The sequence below is a fragment of the Panthera pardus genome, unplaced genomic scaffold (genome assembly GCF_024362965.1).
Source record: "Panthera pardus isolate Hobbes unplaced genomic scaffold, ASM2436296v1 HiC_scaffold_5, whole genome shotgun sequence".
Classification (NCBI taxonomy): domain Eukaryota; kingdom Metazoa; phylum Chordata; class Mammalia; order Carnivora; family Felidae; genus Panthera; species Panthera pardus.
In genome coordinates this window covers 7,258,742-7,279,103 of record NW_026526980.1, presented here as the reverse complement: position 1 = coordinate 7,279,103, position 20,362 = coordinate 7,258,742, and the positions used below count along the sequence as shown (strand labels likewise).

General features: G+C 44.1%; 1 protein-coding gene across 1 annotated transcript in view; it reads right to left on the bottom strand.

Moving 5' to 3' along the window:
• ERCC4 (ERCC excision repair 4, endonuclease catalytic subunit) overlaps positions 1 to 20,114 on the bottom strand; it is a 29,655-nt gene extending 9,541 nt beyond the window's left edge. Inside the window, exons 1-8 of the mRNA XM_019468626.2 lie at positions 19,863 to 20,114; positions 18,172 to 18,352; positions 12,280 to 12,475; positions 10,690 to 10,897; positions 7,434 to 7,614; positions 6,075 to 6,203; positions 4,795 to 4,905; positions 1,791 to 2,388 (exon numbers count right to left, since the gene is read on the bottom strand). Of these exons, the coding sequence (XP_019324171.2) occupies positions 1,791 to 2,388; positions 4,795 to 4,905; positions 6,075 to 6,203; positions 7,434 to 7,614; positions 10,690 to 10,897; positions 12,280 to 12,475; positions 18,172 to 18,352; positions 19,863 to 20,069 (1,811 nt within the window). The 5' untranslated portion in view covers positions 20,070 to 20,114. The remainder of the gene's footprint in view (positions 1 to 1,790; positions 2,389 to 4,794; positions 4,906 to 6,074; positions 6,204 to 7,433; positions 7,615 to 10,689; positions 10,898 to 12,279; positions 12,476 to 18,171; positions 18,353 to 19,862) is intronic.
• Positions 20,115 to 20,362: the final 248 nt, after the last annotated feature.

Genomic DNA, 20,362 nt, shown 5'->3' with positions numbered 1-20,362 from the left:
TTATATAAACACATGGGCATGGAAGACATATGGATGCTATCAGCCTCAAGACAATAATTCGATATATTATTTTCTCTTAGGAAGGGCAGCTTTCCTATCTTGTTTGTTGCTAAGAGGCTGAATTAAGCACCTCGTCTGTCCTCCTTCTTCACCTTTTACCGGAGGTTTTCAGTCCTCAACTTTTCTTCCAGACATCATACTCCTAGGTTATCTTTCTTTGAAGTGTGGACAGCTCAAAAACAAAAAAACATACAAAAAAAAACCATTGGACAATGAGTCCAGAGACCTCAGCTGTCCCCCAGAAGTGCGACATGGCCACGGGCAAGTAACTCATCACTTCTGGGCCTCAGTTTCCCACTGATGGAGACCAGTGGAACCCCAAGGTCCCTTCCAATTCTCACATTTTGTTTTCAAATATCACACTGTTCCATTCTCAGGCAACAGAGAACTTTACAGCGAACAAGCTATCTACACAGGTGATCAATAGCAAAGTATGAAAAATCTACCAGCCTGTAATTATTTGACCAGCTTCGTCCAATCTCTTCATCCTGTGTTATTTCTGACCCACCTGCTCCATTCATCTCTGCTCGGGAAGGTTGTGTCAGTTAAGCTGCTAGGAAGGTTTCTTTTGGCTCTGTTTTTGGTTCAGACTGAGTTCAGGATATTAATTTTGCTGTTTATTTCCTTCAGATAATTGGAGGGCCAGAACACTATATTCTTTGAGAGGCATCATTTTCTCAATCTGATATTTCTCTAGATTTTTTTAGCTGCTAATTCTTGAAACTCAAGAAAACTTGGTACAATAATTCCCCAAACACTTTCATTTTATGTGGATGTAACTTAGAGTCACTTCAAATTTATAAGGATGACCTTTCAGAAGATTGAAATTACAGAGGTGAGTCATAACTACAGTAATTTTTGGTGGAGGTTATGATATTATAGATTTTCTGGCCTTGTTCAGATCCAGTACCCCAGAAGCTACAACCAATGCATAAGGCACACAGTATGGAACAGCAGGGCAGTAAGTAATGGGAATACAAATCATTCCCTAGACTTGTTGTTCTGCTAGGACATCTGACACGCTTCATATGTAAACTTCCTAGATTGGTCAGAAAGCAAAAGAAGGTCTCATAAACTCCACCCACCCATCATGACAACAGAATGTTAAAGACAATCCATGTGTAGCTGGTGCGGTGTCTGTGTTAAAGCCTGAAGAACTGTGAAATTGGAGCCTTTCAGAAATAGTTCAACGGATGGAATATTACTTGGCCACGAAAAAGAATGAAATCTTGCCATCTGCCACAACGTGGATGGACCTCAAGGGCAGTGTGCTAGGCGAAATACGCCAGACGGAGAAAGACAAATAAATACCATATGATTTCACTTATAAGTAGAATCTAAAAAGAAACAAAACAAATGAACAAACAACAACAGAGAGAGAGACTCAGACAGCGAACACAGTGATGGTTGCCAGAGGGGGTGTGGGGAGAATGGGCAGAATGGGCGACGGGGATGAAGAGGTACAAACTTATAAAATAAATAAGCCGCGGGATGAAAAGTACAGCATTGGGAATATAGGCGATGATATCGTAACACACTTATCATGGTGAGCATTTTAGAACGTATATAATTGCCCAATCACTGTGTTGTACAACTGAAACTAATCGAACAGGTCAAGCTATACTTCAATAACAAAGATTATGTATATATATATATATATATATATATATATATATATATATATGCATCAAAAAAGAGAGAGGAAAGAGCTCATGTTCTTTATAACTTGCCTCAGAGGCTTCCCAGGCCTACTCGCCCGGTAAATCTCAAGTTGGCGAACAAACGTTAGCTCGGCGTCGTACAGAACCACGTATCTCGGTTCCACCTCGTGCAGCACCCTTGTCAAAGCGTAGGGGTCACTGCAGCCCAAGAGAGGGTGGATGATGGTGAGCGGGTCTTTCAGTATTCCATAAGCGGCATCGGATGACAAGTTTAAGTCAAATTCCTCGTGCTTGATTTCTTCTAAGGAACTGTCTGGGCTACTGCCCGTGTCTCCAGGACAGCCTTCCTTGGCATCCCCTTCCTCTTCCGGTTCTTCAGGCTTTCCTATCATCTGTGTTAAAGTTAACCGCCGCTTCTTCTTCTTGAGAGTCCTTTCTTTGGGGGCAGCCCTCTGTTTGCTGTGGGGGTCTTTAGGCCTTTTGTGAGATTTCGCCATTCTCTTTGCACTGTCCTCATTTCTAAATTGCACCCACACGTCCTCGGCTTTGCTGTCCCTCTCAAAGGTCTTCCTGTAGAGCCTCAACAAGAAGGCCTCTGCTCCGATCGTGATATACTCTCTCAGCTGGGAACACGTTCGCTCATCACTTGCACAAATCAGTACCTGACCTAAAATTACCAAACAGCGTAATGTTACCATTACCTCACGTGTCCCCCCACTGCCACCACACCCCCGTTCTCTGTCCGCCTGCTCGCCTCCTCCCCTGACAAAGAAGACACATCTGACCCCTTGGCGCATTTACAATTTGTTTAAAAAGGGTCTCAGATGCTTATCAAATGCTTTCCCTCTCTGACAGGATTAGTGAAATCTTTTGAGTAAAGTTGAAGCCAGAAACATTTAGTCTTAGGAAAGCCTAGCCGTGGTATAATGGAGGCTTTACAGAAGCTCTTTTTAATTAATAATTTTCCAGAGGATTTTATATGCCAAAATAAATTCCAAATGGATTACTGAGTCAAATGTTAAATATTAAATCATTAAAAAAAAAGGCAACTACTCTCCATCTCTGTGGATGGAGATGATTTTCTAGGCTTAAAAACAGTGGAAGATATCTCAGACAAGACTGATATCTATAATCTGAGAGGGACTCTATATAAGAAAAAAACTGTGCATTAAGAAAGCTAAAGACAGAAAAACGACTTTACAAAACAACTATCATAAATGATAGTATCTTTAATATATAAAAAGCCAATACAAACCGAGGACATACCCTAATTTGGCCAAGGAAAAGAAAGACAATTCACCAAAGAGGAAAAAGCATTAAGAAAGCATTGAACTTGGGGCGCCTGGGTGGCTCAGTCGGTTACAAGTCCGACTTCAGCTCAGGTCATGATCTTATAGCTCATGAGTTCGAGCCCCACATCGGGCTCTGTGCTGACAGTTCAGAGCCTGGAGCCCGCTTCCGATTCTGTGTCTCCTTCTCTCTGACCCTTTCATGCTTGTGCTCTGTCTCTCTCTCTCAAAAATAAATAAACATTAAAAAACGTTTTTTACATTAAAAAAAGAAAACAATGAGCTTAGCAAATACCAAATTTCAAATGAACATTTTTCTCCAAATTAATAAAATTGTTACACATATGTATGTATACACACACACGAATATATGATCTCCAGTCACTGCTAAGTGAAAAAGAGATGAGCTCTAACATTGCTAGAAGAAATGAAAACTCATAAAAATTTCATGTAAGTCAAATGTGGTAATATGTCTCAAGAACGTTATCATTTGACTTGCTAATTATATATCCAGAAATTACATTGCACTGTGACCTTAACAATGTGAAACAGAAAATACAGAAAAGAAAACCTGGAGGAAATACACCAATGTGGCTTCTAGACAGAATTTTTTCCTTTCTCTTTTTTCTTGGTACTTTTCAATTTTCCTAAGGGAGCAGGCATGACTTGGAGTCTTAAATCAAAGTACCATACGTTCTCAGATAATATCACCAGCGTATTTACTCATATAAGAATTATGTGCTTGCCTTTACTGATTCATAGGAGTTCAAAGTCTCAATACACTAAAGAAAAATCTAGTTTTTTTAAACATCTGGTTTTGGGGCGCCTGGGGGGCTCAGTCGGTCAAGTGTCTGACTTTGGTTCAGTCATGATCTCACGGTTTGTGGGCTCGAGCCCCACGTCAAGGCTCTGTGCTGACAGCTCGGAGCCTGGAGCCTGTTTCAGATTCTGTGTCTCCCCCTCTCTCTGTCCCTCCCCTGCTTGTGCTCTGCCTCTGTCTGTCTCTCAAAAATAAATACACATTAAAAAAAAAAGTAAATATCTGGTTTTATTTAAAAAAAAATTTTAGCGGGTTTGGTCTACGATGCTAATCTACTAGTATACTCATGCTTGAAGAGAGGGGCCCTAAAATCTGGAATTTTTTTTTTCAGGGCCACGTCAGTGTTGATCCATAGAACAGTTGAGACGTCTTTGGAAAGACACTTGCTGAGAATATAAAAAAAGCCCATTAGCTTTCTCCTCGGGGGATTCTAGATTGAAATCGTGGTGAATGTGTATGTGGAGATTAGCTGCATCTTTAAATAGAAGTCCTGAGAAGTCAACCAGCCCAGCAAGGCAATCTGCTTTCTACAAGTATGCAAGTATTCAACCAGGAGAAAATCACATCAAACGAACAGAAAGGAGGCTGCCACTAGGATTTCTGTGTTCATCTGGCACTTATTCTTTTACATCTGATAAACAAAATAACAGTAAGTTACTTTTTTTTTAAATTTTTTTTTTAATGTTTATTTTTGAGACAGAGACAGAGCATGAACAGGGGAGGGGCAGAGAGAGAGGGAGACACAGAACCGGAAGCAGGCTCCAGGCTCTGGGCCATCAGCCCAGAGCCCGATGCGGGGCTCGAACTCACGGGCCGCGAGATCATGACCTGAGCTGAAGTCAGACGCTTAACCGACTGAGCCACCCAGGCGCCCCAATAACAGTAAGTTACTTTTAAAGGACTAATAACGAAGACTCATTTGCTTCATTTTGAAAGCAAACGTCCTCTTCTCTTTTTTTCCTACCTGGACCCCCAAGGGCTTCACTCTCCTTATTTTCCGCCTCAATTTCTTTCAGTACTTCGGTCAGAGCTTCCCACTTCGGGTTGCTTTCTAGCACCAATTCCTTTTTTGTTTCTGTATGGGAATAAAAGGATAACCTCATTCTCCAGGGTAGTATTCACCTGTAAAGTGTTCCACAGGCTTTCAAAACAACACAACACAGACAACACAAGCGTCATTCCAAAAGCTTGTTCTTTTGAGCTTCCTTCCTGATGCCAGATAGAAACTACTTTCTTGAAAAAGGTCTCTTTAAGGTCTAAATAGAAGATATTTGAAACTGACATTAACAGAGGTTTTATAGTGGGGTGCCTGAGTGGCTCAGTCGGTTGAGCGTCCGCTCTTGGTTTCGGCTCAGGTCATGATCTCACGGATCATGGGTTTGAGCTCACATCAGGCTCTGTGCTTACAGCATGGAGGCTGCCTGGGATTCTCTCTCTCCCTCTTTCTCTGCCTCTCTCTGGCTTGCACACATGCTCTGTCTCAAAATAAATGAACTTTAATTTAAAGGAAAGAGAGGTTTCATAGTGCCTTGAGAGAAAGTTACATGTGCGTCATGAATTTCAGATGATTCTGTATTAGTTGTCATCCATGATACTATATATAAGCTGCTACATAAAACGAAAGAATTAGTACAGAGGAAGAGTATTTATTATTTCTAATCCGCATGACTTTCACATTCCTGAAAATGGAATACAAGGAGACCACAATCAAACATTTCTGTAAGTACCCAAATGCATCACTAATGTATTTAAGTTTTGAACTAGACCTTTGAACTAGGCAGAAAGTCAGCATCAATCCTATCCCATGCTTTAAAAAACCAATGATATTTGTCATACCCACTAGATAAGTATTGGAATAAACCTATTCTCGCCTCATTCTGGTATATTTATTTTTGTACAGCTAAAAGGAATGTTAAATATTCTGTTAAGACTGTAAGTGCCAAAAGTAGTTATTATTCTGAAGTAAAAAAAAAAAAAATGTATCAATCAATAGTTCTTATATAGCAGTAAGAACACTCTTGACTGATATTTGGCACTTGTTATCCGGAATCCTCTAACAACGGATTCTAGGACTTGCCATGCTGGATACTTTTAACTTACGTTACACATAACACGCCTTTAACATACAGGCACGCATTCTTCACACAGCTGAAGGAGACTGAGGATTACACGTTGACTTGGTAAGAATTTTCACACCAAATACTTAAATAAGAGACACAGTTAAAGATGAAGCCTACAGGATACCTTGTACTTGTTCAATTTCCATTTTTTCAGACACCTTGCCTTTTTTGTTCATTTTGGCATCTGGAAGATGATAAACCCTTGCTCGAGCATTAACAAACATCGAGGTGCTGGACTCAAGAAAGAGCCAACCTAATATGAAAAGTTAAAAAAAAAAAAAAAAGGCCTTCAATTTGGGATGAATTTTAAAGACTCTCTGATGGTCACATGCCCTATCTATACAACTGCCTGCCATAGTGTTCTCTGAACCGTACCTTCTCCCTTACTGAGGCCTCAATCACTGTTTGATTAGGCCAGTGGGCTTTCAAAGTGTGGCCTAGTGACCTCTGGGGGCCACCAAAATGTTTTCAGGGAGTCTGGAGCTCAAAACTATTCTCAGATGAGTAATAATTCCTTATTTTGTTTTTTTCCCACTGTGGTGACATTTCTGGTAATGGTGCAAAAGCACTGGGGGGTAACACTGCTGGGTGCCTGAGCATCATCAAGGCAGTGGAACCAAAGAGTACTAGTGGTCAATGTGTTCTTCACTGCTGTGCATTCGTAGCTTATTACTTAATGTCCCTGATGAAGCAATAAAAACTATTAATTGTAGGGGCGCTTGGGGGGCTCAGTTGGTGGAGTGTCTGACTCCTTCTTTCTGTTCAGGTCACGATCTTGAGGTTGTGGGACTGAGCCCTGCATCAGGCTCTGTGCTGAACATGGAGCCTGCTTAATATCCTCTCTCCCTCTCTCTCTCCCTCTGCCCCTTTTTCCTGCCTGCTTGCTCTCTCTCTCTCAAATAAAACAAAATAATTTTTAAAAGTTAAAAACATTACTAATGGTAGTAAATCTTGGCCTCAGAGGACAATGGACCCCATTTTGAAAATCAACGGTCTAGTCAAACAGTGACAGAGGTCACATTAGTGGGGCAGATGTGGCTGGTAGAAAAATAAGACGGTAGCCAACTGTTTAAGTATGTTTCTCTACAAATCTCTTCAGTCTTCAGCACTCTAGCTGATGAAACCCTAAACTCCCTTGCTGTTTCTTAGGAGAAAATGAATTTGAAGTTCTTAACAACTAAACTTCCAGAACACAACCTATTTCTAAGTTGGGGACTGCCTGTAATATACAGAGTCTTTTCTAGAAATAAAATTGCCCGGAATGGATATGAATATTTATTATTATACAGAACAGAAGTTCAGTAGGCGGAAACATTAGCTATCAATAAAACCTACATCCTTATGCTATGAACATAAAACGTAATTTGAAAGCTTAGTATACCGTGTAGTTGAATATAGCACTCCCCACATCTGATTCCCCAACAAAATCCGACACTTTATTCAAATCAGCTCCCATAATAATATTAGTATTTTTATCTCCCACCTGAATTCTGACCAAAAGCCTTCTCTGTCGCTCTCAGAGATTCCAGAAGATTAAGGAATGTGATACAATCATACTGAGAGAGATACTGCAGCAAAGTTCGTAATATCTTCAAATCCTGAACCAAGGACTTAGTCTTGGCTCCAAGCTGGTGCCACAAGGGATCCAGATAATGGCGGATCGTCTAAAACAAGAATACAGTTTAGTATGGCTAAAAATATATTGGATATAGCTATTATTTTTTTATTTATTATTTGAGAGAGAGAGAGCGAGCGAGCGAGCGTGGGAGCAGGGGAGAGGCTGAGAGAGGGAGAAAGGGAATTTCACACAGGCTCCATGCTGTCAGTGCTGAGCCTGATGTGGGGCTTGAACTCATCAACCATGAGCTCCCTGAGCCAAATTCAGACGCTGAACTGACTGAGCCACCCAGGTGTCCCCAATCATTTGTTTTCATGAAACATCAAAGCTTACAGCTTAGACCTGCCCAGTTTCTGCCGAATTTGGTTGTGACCCTATCCTGGATACATAAAGATGTGGGATCCAGCTGAACAGGGAACAGAGGGCACATACCAGGGAAACTACATGATATCAAATTAAATAACGACGTACCTTAACTTTGTGGTGTAAGTGATTTGCTTGGGTTTTCCGCCCCCCCCAATGTGATTCATGGATGGAAAAGAATTTGTTAAATTAACAAGGGACTACATTTGAATATTTTCTGGGATCCTAAAGTGTTGCCTAAAATGAAGGCTAGCTTTGGCATGTACTATGTAGGTATCTACGTATCCACTGCTACGTATATACACGTCCTTCACAAACTGATTCTTTTTTTTTTCCTTTTTTTTTTTTTACTGTTTATTTATTTTTGAGAGAGAGACAGAGTGCAAGCAGGGGAGGGGCAAAGAGAGAGGGAGACACAGAATCTGAAGAAGTCTCCAGGCTCTGAGATGTCAGCACAGAGACCGACGCAGGGCTCGAATCCACGAACAGCGAAATCATGACCTGAGCTGAAGTCGGACGCTTAACCGACTGAACTACCCAGGCGCCCCACAAACTATTTCTTAACTAAAAAGGATAATACCTGTAGCATGCTATGGAAGCAGTATCACTACACGGCACTTTACCCAACAAATTCATACTCAGAAGGAGTATCTGGGTGACCATATAGTTTACTGTCCAATCTGGGGCTCTTATGAAAATGAAATTATATTATTAATAATCACTCCGGGACAACAGACAGATCCTAGAACTATCCTAGACAAACTGGGACATATAACTGCATGCCTGTTTTGTAAAATAATCTACAAAAGTTAAATTTTCCGGGCACCTGGGCAGCTCAGGCAGTTGAGCATCCGACTATTGATTTCTGCTTGGGTCAGGACTCCAGGGTTGTGGGATCAAGCCACGCTCAGCGTGGAACCTGCTTAGGATTGCCCCTTCCCCACCCCACCCCCCCCGCCCCGCCCCTCTCTCTCATTCATGCTCTTGCTCTCTCTCCTATTCTTTTTTTAATGTTTATTTATTTTTGAGAGAGACAGAGACAGAACGCGAGCGGGTTAGGGGCAGAGAGAGAGGGAGACACAGAATCCGAAGCAGGCTCCAGGCTCTGAGCTGTCAGCACAGAGTCCCACACGGGGCTCGAACCCATGTACCATGAGATCATGACCTGAGCCAAAGTCGGACGTTCAACCAACTGAGCCACCCAGGCGCCCCTCGCTCTGTCTCTTAAACAAATGTTAATTTTCTGGGGCGCCTGGGTGGTTCAGTTGGTTAAGCATCCCACTTCGGCTCGGGTCATGATCTCACGGTTCGTGGGTTTGAGCCCCGAGTCAGTCTCTGTGCTGACAGCTTGGAGCCTGGAGCCTGCTTCGGATTCTGTGTCTCCCTCTCTCTCTGCCCCTCCCCTGCTCATGCTCTGTCTTTCTCTGTCTCTCTCTCTCTCTCTCTCTCTCTAAATAAATAAATAAATAAATAAATGTTTAAAAAATTAAATAAAAAATAAAAAAAATTTTAAAATGTTAATTTTCTAACAAGATGAGAGTCATGTCTGCATTTACATCTGGTTGCTGAAAGAATACCCAAAATAATACTTTGACCTTTACCAGGGAATGAGAAACAGAAACTTAGTACAAAACCTATCAGGTTATATTGTGTTTTTTAATAAGGACGCACACATTCTATTAAAAGAATGGGAAGGGTTTTTTTGTGGTTTTTCTTTGTGGCTTCACATGCACTAAACTGTAAGAACAGAGGAACAAAACATAATGTAATTAGTTTTATGTATCATTATTTCAATAAAAGCACTTTCTGGAAGAATCAGAGATACGAGGAGTTAAATTTTTCCTTTTAAATAATCACTCTGAATTATTTCCAGTGACACAGAGATGCATTCAGAGCTTAAAAGACAGGAACTTGTTCCACCAAAATATAGAAAAAAAAAAAAGCTGCCTGGAATTTTTTAAAAAGTCAGCGTTTTCTGGATCTACAATTCAATTTTAGACATTTACGCATCTGTATTAATATTCATCTACAATAGAAAACATCAGTTAGAATAAAAGTTCCTTGAACTAAAAGTCTTAACATTTTCTCAACTGAAAACGTAATTTTAGGACACAGCAAGGTTCACATTCCTCAGTAATGAAAACTCGTCCCAATTATTTTTATTCCAAACAAAAGATCATAAATTATGAAAGCATTCTCATGTAAAACTCTTCTATCTGTAGATATCCAAATGCTGTCATTTCAGAGCAAAAAGGTTATTTTTCCTTCTCTTAATTATCCTTGAAATACAAGATAATCACTGTATAACTGCAAAAATAAAGAGTTGTGCTTAGGGTCAATCCATGTATTCTACTACAAATTATGACTCTCCAGTAAACCGAACAGGTTGTACTTAAATCGCCTCCAGATTAGTTTTAAAATAACAACAATTTCTGGGGCGCCTGGGTGGCTCAGTCAGTTAAGCGTCCGGCTTCGGCTCAGGTCATGATCTCGCGGTTTGTGAGTTCGGGCCCCGCACTGGGCTCTTTGCTGACAGCTCAGAGCCTGGAGCCTGCTTCGGGTTCTGTGTCTCCCTCCCTCTGTGCCCCTCCCCTGCTCACACTCTGTCTCTCTGTCTTTCTCAAAAATGCATATAAAAAAACATTAAAAAAAATAACAGCGATATCCTATTGAGGACACCGCAATTAGCAAAAGAACCGGGAATTCTTTAAAGCTGTAACCTAACACACTGCGCTTACAAGGAAAAGAGGCAGAGTACCTTGTCAAACGGTTTTCCAATAGCATTTTCTAAAGACAAATCTTCAACTTCGAGCGATGGGTTGTGGCATTTCAGTTCTTTCAGACACGCATTTAGGATGTCCAGGATGGCAGTCTGTATGGCGAGCATGGCAGGCGTCATAGAAACGTGAATTTCTACAACTTCAGGTTTGTGCTGTTCTAAGAATGAGTTTACTGCTACATGGAACCTGAAGAGACAAATCGTTTCCAAACGTTTTCTCCGAGACCAGAAATAACACGGCTCTCAGTTTTTGCTCTCACAGGGGTTTTGGAAATGCAACTAAGACACAAACCAAACAGACAGCAAAATGACAATGTTTTCAGAAGTACTTTTAATCTCAACGAAAGGATGTATTCGTTGAATAAGGCAGGGGGTCAGCAAAAATATGGTCTGGGCCCAAACCAGTGCCTGTTTTTTTTTTTTTTTTTTTTTTTAATGTTTATTTATTTTTGAGAGAGAGGGAGAGAGAGACAGAGCACAAGCAGGGGAGGGGCAGAGAGAGGGGGGAGACACAGAATCCGAGGCAGGCTCCAGGCTGAGCGGTCAGCAGAGCCCGACGTGGGGCTAGAAACCATGAACCATGAGATCATGACCTGAGCCAAAGTCAGATGCTCAACCGAGTGAAGCCACCCAGGCGCCCCGTTTTTGTTGTTTCTTTTTTTTTCATTGCCTGTTTTTAGAAATAGTGTTATTGGAACACAGCCGTGCCCAGTGTTTATGTATTGTCTATGGCTGCTTTCCTGATGTAACAGCAGACTGGAAGCATTGTCACAAACCACATGGCCTGCAAAGCCCAAAATATTTACTATCAGGCCCTTCACAGAAAAAGCATGCCTATCCTTGACACAGCATAATCAAGAAAGGCAAAAGACCCTGGCAATCACTCTCAAATGCCATGTAGTGTAACCAAAATACGTATCAGCATAGGTGCGAGATGTTTGAACATTGGAACCTTCTGGGTTTTCCTAGACATTTACAGGAATTCTTCAAAAATCTTTTCGCTTTGGGGCCCCTGAGTGGCTCAGTCAGTTAAGCGTCCGACTTCCGCTCAGGTTATGATCTCACGGTTCATGAGTTCGAGCTCCGCGTCAGGTTCTGTGTGACCGCTCGGAGCCTGGAGCCTGCTTCGGATTCTGTGTCTCCCTCTCTCTGCCCCTTCCCTGCTCGTGCTCCGTCTCTCAAAAACAAATAAACGTTAAATAAAATTAATAAAACAATCTTTGTGCCTTATTCCCCGACGGGTAATTTTCAGAGGGAGTTTAGTTCTCCTAAACCTGTTATATACCTTAGGCTCTAGATTCCCTGGGGGTTTCGCTAAACGTAGAAGAAGCAATAAAGTGGCTGCCCTTGGATGGATGTGACGGGCTACCAGAAAAGGAAATATCAAATCTGTCTCTCCTTTTAAAATAATCACAAATGAGGTAACCATATGTTTCTATTTGATGCACTTGGTATGGACCTGGCTATCATATGTCAAGTGCAATTCCTCTAAATTTTACATCACTTTCAAGTGCACGCTTAAGTCGGAGTGGATTCTCTCACAGAAATCTGTCACATAAGGCTATTTACCTTGGCCACAGATACAGCTTCCCTACGAAAAGATTTCGCATCACTCTTTCCACGTGACAAAAACCAGTGTCAAAGGCGACAGCATTGTCTGTGAAAGCTTTAATAAAACCACGCTTGTTTTTCTGGCGAAACAGACGCAAGATGAATGCTTCTTGACAAGACTCGATTATCCTGTGCGCTCTATACACCAAGATGCCTGGGAAGAGATAATAATTTAGATTACAGAACAGACAAGGAAGTTCATGCTCGTTTTCATTCACTGATTTCACCACATTTCTCTTGAGCACGGGCGGTGTGCTCATCTGGGCCGGAGATACAGCAGTGAACACACAGATGGCAATCTGTGTCCTTGCGGTACTTACGATACACAATATAAACAAAGAGACGATTTAGTAAGTTGTACAGCGATAAGGGCTGGGGAGGAAAAAAGGAATCCGAGGAGGAGGAGAGGGAGTGTGTGTGAAGGGTGATGGGGGGCAACTTTAGGCAGGGTCGCCTCGTTGAGGCTCTACCTGGGCCAAGGCTAGATGGAAAAGAGGAGGTGAGCCTTGGAACCACGTGCACCAAGACCGTTCCAGGATGAGGGGACAGTAAGAGCAAAGGCCCTGGGGTGGGGTGTGTCTGGCACGGCGGAGGAAGAGTTTCTGAAAGCAAAGTGCCTCACTGACTCTCCTTTCATATGTGAACCAGATGTGGACTACAGAAAAGAGGGCCATTTCACAAGTCTGGGTAACATCTGTACCACCTACTAGAATAATTCAATTTTTGGAATCAGAGGATATTCAACTGAGAGATAAACTAGTCCATTAAAATAAAGACCTTTAATGAATATATTTACTACATCCGGGTTTGGGGGTGCTGTGATTAGGACACTTCTGAGATCACAAAAACAAGGAAATTATTATACGTTTCCTTATTTATAAAATGAGAGCACTGACCAGATAATCTTTCTTTTGTGTGTATAATACATCCACGAGACATGACACATATATGCCATTTTGATGCAGTGTGATTAGCAAGAAATTAGGAAGACGTATGACGTAAGAGTGCACGGATGTCATTTCTGAATCAAAAACTCAATTACTCTGTGATGATTGTTAGTCTTTGAGACCGACATCAAGCCAATTACCTTACATAAAAATTTGTCAAAAATGTGCTTCTGTGTTTTTGTACCAGTTCCCATGACTCCTAGCATCTGGGAAATGACACTAATAGTGATTTATGACCCCTTTTAGTAGTTCAGGAGGCTCAATGCAGATTCTGCTCTTTTGGCGTTTAAATTTTGGACTGAGGTGGAGAGAGCTACCGTCTATTCTAATTCTAGCTAAGCACACTATTTTTCAGATGTGCTAAAAATCAGTAAGTGTTATTTAGGAATTTACAAAGGGTTTTCAATAACTGCAATACGTGTACCTAACAAATTTACAACTCGGAAAAGATCCTGGACTTAAGACGCTGGGCTTTTCCAAGCACTTCACTGGGCTACGCTTTGCTGGCCTAGACTGAAGTATTATACAAGGTTGAAGTGATAAAGGTGGGCTTCTAAAGGAAAGATGGGCCTCAATTTAAGACAATGTTCTGCTCCAGCTCACCTGGTGGCTCAGGTGGGTAAGCGTCTGACTCGTGATCTCAGCTCAGGTCATGATCTCACGGTTTCGGTTCGTGAGATCGAGCCCCGTGAGATCCTGCCCAGAGCCTGCTTAGGATTCTCTCTCTTCTCCCTCTCTACCCCTCCCCCGCTCATGCACGTGTGCACACATGTTCTCCCTTCTCTCAAAATAAATAAACAAACATTAAAAAAAGAAAAAAGAAAGAAAATGCTGTGTTCCAAAAGGCTGTCATTCTTTTGGAACCCAGATGGAAGAAGAGAATACTCGATCCCGGGCACTGGGGTCAGGTACTTTTGCAGACTGTTATTCATTTAATCCTCAGAATTCTATGATGTAGGTATTATTATGAGATCAGGAGAGGCAAACAGGTTGATCAAGGTCATCCACCAAGCAATGGGAGGCTAAAGGTCCCAAACCATGTGTGCCTGAAGACAAAGCCTGGTTTCTCCTAAGTGACACCCCCTGAGGACTCCCCACCACCCCCGACACACCATTTGAAAAACCAGCAACAAGAAAACACGAGCAGGTGTATTTCTGGGGGCAACTGCGGTCTCACCAAAGCCTCCTTACATTTCATTCTGATGCTCCCACAACAGTTCGTTATCTCATCCTGTACTGCGAGTACTGCTTTCCACCTGCCTCCTCCACGACACCGCTCAAGGACAAGGACATCACAACGAGCAGTCATCAGAGAATGCTTGACTGTGTGCTGAGCATGAAGCTAAGAATTTTACAAACATGATCTCATTTCACCCGTGTGCTAAGCCTAAGAGGAAGGCACTGTTACAGTCTCCCATTTATGGGTGAGTAAACAGAGTCCTGATGACATTAAGGAACGTGCCAGGGGTCACAACTTTGGTACACGGGGGAGGCGGGGTCAAGCCCAGAGGGAGCCTAGCTCAAGAGTTCACCAGTCCCTCGTGCATCTGTCTCCAGGACCTACCACATCCCTACCAAACAAAGGACCCTTAGGACACTAAATGTTTGTTGAGTGAACAGAAAACTGGATTACAGCACTGGGCACACGAACCTAACATGTAACATGGGAGGGTTTTTAAGCGTCCCGTGGAAAGCGTGTTCTGAGTTCTAGTTGGGGATGTCAGGAGCCGTTTTAGCAATGAAAGCCTCCTGTCCTGTCTCCTGCCAGTACAACCAGGGTCGCTATCTACACAGTTCTCTCCGCACCGGGGAGTTGCGTTTGGCAGGGACCCTTGGGTGGGGTATGGTGGCGGATACCACGAGTAGCAATGGCAGCGGTGGAGGTGGGGGGGCAGGTTAGGGCCGGGGACATTCAGAACTTTCCGGAGGGTTACCTGTCTCAAGGACTGCTGTTTGGTCTGTCAGAGTTGTGGTGAAAGTGTCATTGCCAGCCTGGCGGGAGCGGGGGGGGGGGGGGGGGGGGGGGGGGGGGGGGGGAATGATCCCTTGGGGAGCAGAATCGGGCGGCGTTCTTGTCTGGCATTCATTCACCTTCCCTGCAGCCAAGCAGCGGCAGCAACAGCGCCTTCATTAGTGGCTGTTGATCAGATATGGGCCGGGAATTTTGCGGTTTTAATTAGGAACTACCTATAAGCTATAATTTGGAGGTTTCTTTGATTCATCCCGCTCTCTGCCTAAGTAGGTTGAATGGTGACTAAAAGTCAGAGCGATACTGACATCTAGTGGTAGTTCCGGTACACTGCCCCCATTTTATCCACTTAAAGCAATATAAAACTAAGCTGAGAAGAAAGCAGCAAACAGTGAAAGACTTTACGATGCATCAGAATTTCTGGTTATGAAGAGCCAATGCTTTTTTTTTCTTTGCTATTATTTATCATTTAGTATGTATCACGCACTATACTGAGCCGTTTATTTTTACTCACTTAATCCTTAAGATAACTCTAGGAGGTGCTCTTTTTCTCAATTTAAGAAATGAACCCACAACTATATGGCCAACTCATTTTCGACAAAGCAGGAAAGAAAAATGGAAAAAAGTCTCTTTAACAAGTGGTGCTGGGAAAACTGGACAGCGACAAGCAGAAGGATGAACCAGACCACTTTCCTACACCATACACAAAAATAAACTCAAAATGGATCAAAGATCTAAATGTGAGACAAGACACCATCAAAATCCTAGAGAACACAGGCAGCAACCTCTGTGACCTTGGCCGGAGCAACTTCTTACTAGATATGTTGCTGGAGGCAAAGGAAACAAAAGCAAAAATGAACTATTGGGACCTCATCAAGATAAAAATCTTCTGCACAGCAAAGGAAACAGTCAACAAAACTAAAAGGCAGCCTACAGAATGGGAGAAGATATTCACAAAAGACATATCTGATAAAGGGTTGGCATCCAAAATCTACAAAGAACTTCTCAAACTCAACACCCAAAAAATAAATAACCCAGTGAAGAAATGGGCTGAAGACACGAATAGATACTTTTCCAAAGAAGACATCCAGATGGCCAACAGACGCATGAAAAGATGCTCAACATCACTCATCATCAGGGAAATAGAAATCAAAACCATGATGAGATAATACCTCATACCTGTCAGAGTGGCTAAGATTAACAACACAAGAAACAGCAGGTGTTGGTGAGGATGCGGAGAAAGAGGATCTCTTTTGTGCTGCTGGTGGGAATGCAAACTGGTGCAGCCACTCTGGAAAGCAGTGTGGAGGTTCCTCAAGAAACTAAAAATAAAACGACCCTACAATCCAGCAATTGTACTATTAGGTATTTACCCAAAGGATACAAAGATACAGATTGGAAGGGGTACATGCACCTGATGTTTACGGCAGCATTATCAACAGTAGCCAAATTATGGAAAGAGCCCAAGTGCCCATCAACTGGTGAATGGATACAGAAGATGTGGTGTATCTATCTATACGATGGAATATTACTTAGTCATCGAAAAGAATGACCCCTTCCCATTTGCAATGATGTGGATGGAGCTAGAGTGTATTATGCTAAGTCAATCAGAGGAAGACAAATACCATAGGATTTCACTCATGTGTGGAAATTCAAGAAACGAAACAGATGAACACGTGGGAAGTGGGCGGAGAGAAGAGAGGGAAACATGCCATTCTTAACGACAGGGAACTGAGGATTGAGGGAGGGAGGGGAGTGGGGGATGGGCTAGATGGGGGATGGGTACTAAGGAGGACACTTGTGATGAGCACTGGGGGTTGTATGTAAGTGATCAATCACTGACTTCTACTCCTGAAATAATATTGCCCTGTATATGTTAACTAACTAAAATTAAAAAAAAAAGAGAAAAGAGAACTGAGGCTCACCAAAATTACACAACTTCCTTGTGAGTGGTGGCATCCCCATTCAAAGCCAGGTGAGTCCGACCTCACCACCTGTGCCCCAGCTTATTACAGTTATAAATGTTATAAAAGTATAAAAACGCTTTTCTTCAATCAGTTTACCATGAGCCACATAAAACATTCGTTCATACATTGATTCACTAAATGTTTCCTGAGGGTCTTCTGGGTCAGGGCAATAGTGGGATATACCATTATGAATGTCACAGTCGCTCTGCCCTCCAGGAGTTTACTGAAGATCACAGCTTATTCACACAACGTTCATCCAACAACTACGTGTTTAATACCCTGCGTATCAGGTTCTTAGCCTGCGATGAACAAATTGTTCCTTGTGCTTATGAAGCTTGTTATCCAAGAGTGAGACAGAAAAATAAACTGGCAAATATACTGGGTTGTTCTTTAGTGCTATGACTGGGGAGAAGCACAGGATAACCCGAGGACAGAGAGGTAGGGACCTCAAATGAGCTTTGGGGGAAATCAGAAAAGGTTGCCAAACAGATGAATAATAATGAGAACGAATTCCTTTTCTATATTAATTCTAGCTAAAATGAAGCCATTATTTCTCAAAATAAATAAGCAACGACTTGGTTTAATTTCAAATCACGGGGGGGGGGGGGGGGGAGAAAAACCCTTTAAAGAGAAAACCAAATATTTTAGGAAATATACAAAGAATATCTATAAACATTTCAAGGCTGATTAGATTCGAAAAGCAAATGCCAGCCAATTATGACGTATTAACCAGATAGGAGCTTAGAGAGCAAGGAAAAGTCATTCTTACTTATTCAGGCTACAAGTACTTTTTAAGCATCTAAAATGTGTCCGGTATTGTGCTAACCCCTGGGAGTACAATGCTGAGTCAAAACACCCAGTGCTGCCCCCAAGGAGGTTCTAGTTTAGACTTTAGCAGTGGGGACAGGCACAAAAAAGTGCTAGTTTGTATCATTATACAAATAATGACAAGGTGTCAAATTCTTACCAGTGATTAAGTCTGAAGGTATTCTATTAGTCAAGAAGTCGACCACAAGTATTCGACTTGTTGCAAATATCACACCTCCTTGGGTGTAGACCTCGTAGCGATTGTTACTTGTGATTTCATTTGTTACACGACGAGGGAGGTGTTCCACTCCTTCAATCTTCAGCTGACTGATAAAATACTCCTACATCAAATCAAGTTTGATTAGCAGTCTGTTTAATACAGGGCAGTTTTTACTAGGCGGCAAGGTCTTTGTATTTAAAAAGAGAGGCAGGGAAATTGAGGAATACACAAACCAAGTTACTGCTTTAGGTGATCAACCAATCATCCACATGCAACCAGGCTTTTATTTTTGTTGTGTTTTTGGGTTTGTGCTGAGGCATCACTGCACTTGAGTTATGAGCATTTTAACAACAATAACAAAGACTTTAAAACCCTCAGTGAAAAGACTTCGGCTAGCTAGAAAATACTTGCCATCAAAGCCAGGTTTGCAGGCAAGCACAGGGTGTGAGGACATCGCAAGGAATCCTTTTCCCAAGCCGAGTTTTAGACTGGTGGCTCTGTCCCCATCCGCCCCAGCGGGGCTTCAGGTCAGTGGGAGCTTGGCCCTTTGTGTCTTCAGGGCAACCCTGCCTCTCCTGGGGGCCCTGGGTTGTGCCAGGTACCGGGGATCCCTAGACAAATCAGACAGTATCCCTGCCGTCACGGAGTCTGTGGGCGTTCTTCTCAGCGGCCACCTGCCTCCTGGCCACCTGCTCTACCTAGGGGCGCAGCAGACTTGTCAGACCAGGCTGTGCCACCTCTCAATAGCAAACGCCCCGTTTTGGCACAGGTGTATCCGTCTTCCGTCCTCAGTGCCCTCCATTCCTTAACCGCCAGGTCCTCAGCTTCCAGCTCCCTTCCCTTCCGACCCTCCGCCCCCTGCCCCCAGCCTGGGTCAACCCCCTCAGACCCTCCTCTTCCCTGCAGGGCTCTCCCCAGTTTCGGCCTCTCCCTTCACATCCTGCAATTACCCTCTGAGACTCCCCCATCCCCGTCACTGTTCCCTTTTCCAGATCCCGCTCTTCTGACCCAACAGGCCCCATGGTATCCAGCCTGGGGCCTCTCTCATCGTTCCTCTCCGCAGCCTTCTCTGGCCATCGCGTCCTCTTCCGGCACCTCCAATCCTTCTCTCTGCCCCTCGCCTCCGGTGGTGACTCCCCTCCCCCTCTCCGAGCCCCTCCGTCCCTCTGTGTCCTTGCACCCTCGGCAGGGACCTGCAGCTGTCTCAGAGACCCCCGTTTCCAAGCTCTTCCACCAGTGTCAGAGACTTGCACCCTGCTCGGGCCCCCTCGCACCCTCGGTGTCCCCGCGCCGGTGTCAGGGACTTGCGTCGGCCTCGAGACTCCTCCCACTCCCGTGTCCTCCCACCCGCGTCAGGAACCCGCGTCCGCCTCAAGGACCCCTCTCATCCTTCTCGGTGTCCCCGCGCCCGTGTCAGGGACGTGCATCCTCCAAGGGACCCCTCCCACCCTACGTCCTCGCGCCGGTGTCAGGGCCCTGCATCTGCCTCACGGACCCCCATTCAACGCCCTCCCCCGGCGCTAGGGACCGCCGGCGCCCTCAGAGGCCTTGCGCCCGTGCCGGGCCTGCATCCGCCCGGAAAGCCCCTAACTCTCTCGGGGACCCCCTCACCCCCGCGCCGGCAGCCGCACCTCCTCGGCCGGCTGCGTGTTGAGCACCAGCACCAGGCACGCGGGGTGGCAGTGCAGCCGGAGGAAGTGGTAGAGGAGCCGATCCGCGCCGAGCCCGCGGGCGCACACTACCAGCCCGTCCGCGTCCAGTAGTTCCAGCACAAGCTGCCGCTCATACTCCAGCAGCGGCGCCATAGCTGTCGGCGGAGCCGGCGGTACCGGCTCCATTGGCGCCCTTCCGGGGCCGCGGCCGAGCTCAGCCGAAGATAGCCGAGTGGGAGCCGAGCTCAGCCGAAGAGAGCCGAGCGGGAGCCGAGCTCAGGCGAACAGAACCGAGCGGGAGCGGAGCTCAGGCGAACAGAACCGAGCGGAGACGAGCTCAGCCGAACAGAGCCGAGCGGGAGACGAGCTCAGCCGAACAGAGCCGAGCGTGAGACGAGTTCAGCCGAACAGAGCCGAGCGGGAGACGAGCTCAGCTGAACAGAGCCGAGCGGGAGACGAGCGTCGGTCGAAGGAAGCCG